This window comes from Protobothrops mucrosquamatus, unplaced genomic scaffold (assembly GCF_001527695.2).
Source record: "Protobothrops mucrosquamatus isolate PMUCROS unplaced genomic scaffold, P.Mucros_1.0 scaffold7, whole genome shotgun sequence".
In the NCBI taxonomy this organism is placed as follows: Eukaryota; Metazoa; Chordata; class Lepidosauria; order Squamata; family Viperidae; genus Protobothrops; species Protobothrops mucrosquamatus.
The window spans coordinates 686,593-689,708 of record NW_015386394.1 but is presented as its reverse complement, the minus strand read 5'-3'; the positions used below and the strand labels follow the sequence as shown (position 1 = coordinate 689,708).

The following is a 3,116-nucleotide window of genomic DNA, read 5'->3' as shown; positions in this document are numbered from 1 at the left end:
TCAACATTATGGATCCTTAAGAATAACAGATAAGATTCAACAACTTTGTGTTTAAAGAACATAACTGAAGAGTCAAATTGAAGAGTAATTGAAAATGGACTTCATATTTTTTCAGTTTTCCACTCTTTTGGATTTCTGGTAAGAATTACCTACCCATGTTGGATACAAGATTATTCAGGATGTGAAAAGTATTTTTCTTTGTCAGAGTCATTGATGAAAATGTCAAAAAAGATGAGTAATCTGCATCTAAAATGAGAAAGGAACAATTGCCCCACTTAGATACAACTCACAAGCACAATATATGATCACAAGAGACAGACTGAGTTGAATGATTCTTGCCTTTACTCCATAAGATTAAATCACCAACCTTTGGAAAACAATGGGCAATCTCAGCTAAATCATATAATTTTATTTATTATTTCTACTGTTTTTGCTTACTACTCATTGTAGTAGTTACATACAAAAGAGGTCAAGTTTGCTATTCCTGTTACTTGTTTATATAGCACTGTGGTATTCTTTTTCTACATTCTGCAATCAGTACAATTATTAAAAGGAAGAATGGTTGATTTCTTACTGAACTGTTCTAAGGACTTAGTAGCTTCCTTTATCTTGACTGCCTTTCATTTATTCACCTCACTCTATTACTTTATGAATAAATAATCTCCCTTAATAAGTCTGAATACTTTTAAGATTCAATGAGCATTTTCTTAGAGGCAAGGGTCTTCTAAAAGAGGATAGTGATGGGATATAAATTTAATAAATAAAAATAAAATATCAGTAATCTGAGGATACAATGTTTGCAATAGTACATCAATTTCCTCATGCAGCATTTTACATACTCTACAATAAAATACATATCCTGAGATAAACTGTATAAGCTTTATTAGCCTTGCCATCAATTAGAGACAATAATATTTATCTTAATAATAGTGAGCAGTCATAGCATAATTATTATTTAAGATGTTATTTAAATTGTTATTTAAGATGTTATTTAAATTGTTATTTAAGATGTTATTTAAATTGTTATTTAAGATGTTATTTAAGATTCATAGCATAATTGTTATTTAAGGAGAAAAAGTTAATATAATTTATCAAAATATTTAGGGATGATTAGATGGGCAATAATATCTGACTTTTGTTTTAAGATTTTCAGCATTAATTGAGCTTTTATTGTTCAGATTTCTTTGCAGATGTGAAATGCATAGACAAAGGCTCAGAGAAATGAGTGTTGATTGATATTGTCCTTCCTATTAGAATTATAGAATGTAATAATGAAGAAAATAGAATGGAGAAATGAAACTATTATTACAGAATTCATCCTTCATGGCTTTGGAGATCTGAAAGAGATACACATTCTTCTGTTCATACTGTTTCTAATAATCTATATCATGACTATGGCTGGGAATCTTCTCATTATAGCCCTAATTGTGACTGACCAGCATCTCCACACCCCAATGTACTTTTTCCTAGGCAACTTGTCTTGCTTAGAGACCTGCTACAGCTCAACCATTCTTCCCAGAATATTAGTCAGTCTACTGAATGAAAACTACACTGTATCTGTGAATGGCTGCATTCTGCAGTTATGGGCTTTTGTTTTTTTAGCTGTTACAGAATGCTATCTCCTGGCTGCAATGTCTTATGATCGTTACTTAGCAATATGTAGACCCCTGCATTATTCCACACTTATGAATTTCAAGATATGCCTCCAATTAGTGGTTGGATCCTGGATTGGTAGTTTTGTGATAGACACAATATTGTTAACATTTATATTGAAGTTAAGCTTCTGTGGCCACAATTTGATAGAACACTTCTTCTGTGATTTCATTCCAATGATGAATCTAGCTTGCAGTGATGCAAGTCAGGTCAAACTTGTGTCAGCTATCCTAACATCTATCTCTACCCTACCACCATTCTTTTTAACCATAATATCATATGCTTATATCATTGCTGCCATCCTTGGAATTCCTTCCATCATTGGTAGGCAAAAGGCCTTTTCTATCTGCTCTTCTCACCTCATTGTAGTGACTATCTTCTATGGCAGTCTCACAGTTGTCTATCTTTTGCAAGACAGTAATGAACTGAGAGAACTGAACAAAATCTTCTCTGTCTTTTACACAATTTTAACACCACTGTTCAACCCTCTTATATATAGCCTGAGGAACAAAGAGGTGAGGGGAGCTCTGGGAAGGACAGTTAGCAAATATACAACCTGCATACAAGTTCACTGAATTCTTGTTTTCACTTAAAGGGAGGGAAATTATTCTCATTATATCATTAAAACCCTTTCGTTTTATTAATTCAGCAGTATATTTCATGTGATTTGGGTTCTGTAGATAAGTTCTTATACTGGTTGAATAAGAAAAAAATGTAGAAAAACTATTGACTTCTGTATAAGACTACTTGGGGAGAATAGGATGCTGCAAATCACCTCTCCTTGCACTAACCTGTTTTTAAATAGTACTGTAAATGGAGATTCTATAATTATCATTTATAAGTATTAATCTTGTGCCTTAAATTTGGAATAAGTTACCAGGGAGCTAAGATAAGATCATAATTTATGTTTTTTCTGTTATGTATTTTTTTCTTTTTAGAAGATTTGTTAAATTATTTTATGTATTATTCTGGTATCCCAATATAAAGAAATTAAAATTCAGTGTTTGCCTGTGCCCTCAATTTATCCCAAATGGTAGATTACTGTAATGTGTGAACCAAGGTGCCTAAAATATGCTAATTTAAAGAATGTATAAAATATTTGGGACCATCAGTCATGTGGAATTGGAATTTGTACTACGTTTTGAACAATTTAATTCATAAAGTTGTAGCTGTGGTCACATGGTCATGATTTCTGATGCTCCCTGCCAGCTTCTCTCAAGCAAACTCAACTGGGAATTCAGCAGGAAGTTGGAAGACACTAATGCTCCCAATTTTTCTTTGTTCACCAATGGTTGTTTTGTTTATATGTTATTTAAGTTTGCCTGCCACTATTACTCTTCTTCTGTTTATGATATATGCTCTTTTTAGATGATCATGGGACCATCCAGCATGGTCAGACTAAAATTTAATGTTTACTCTGATCACATCAAATTGCATTATGTTTCACTCAAGCAATGATCACA

At 32.4% G+C, this 3,116-nt stretch overlaps 1 protein-coding gene across 1 annotated transcript; it reads left to right on the top strand.

Annotated features, from left to right (window-relative positions):
• The first annotated feature begins 1,271 nt into the window (after positions 1-1,271).
• Positions 1,272-2,228, top strand: LOC107282336 (olfactory receptor 6B1-like). Its single transcript, XM_015810107.1, has one exon. The coding sequence runs from the start codon at positions 1,272-1,274 to the stop codon at positions 2,226-2,228; it is 957 nt and encodes a 318-aa protein (XP_015665593.1).
• Positions 2,229-3,116: the final 888 nt, after the last annotated feature.

Bases quoted from the DNA above. Each gene is read 5' to 3' on its own strand.
- LOC107282336 (XM_015810107.1), top strand. From the start codon at position 1,272: ATGAAGAAAATAGAATGGAGAAATGAAACTATTATTACAGAATTCATC.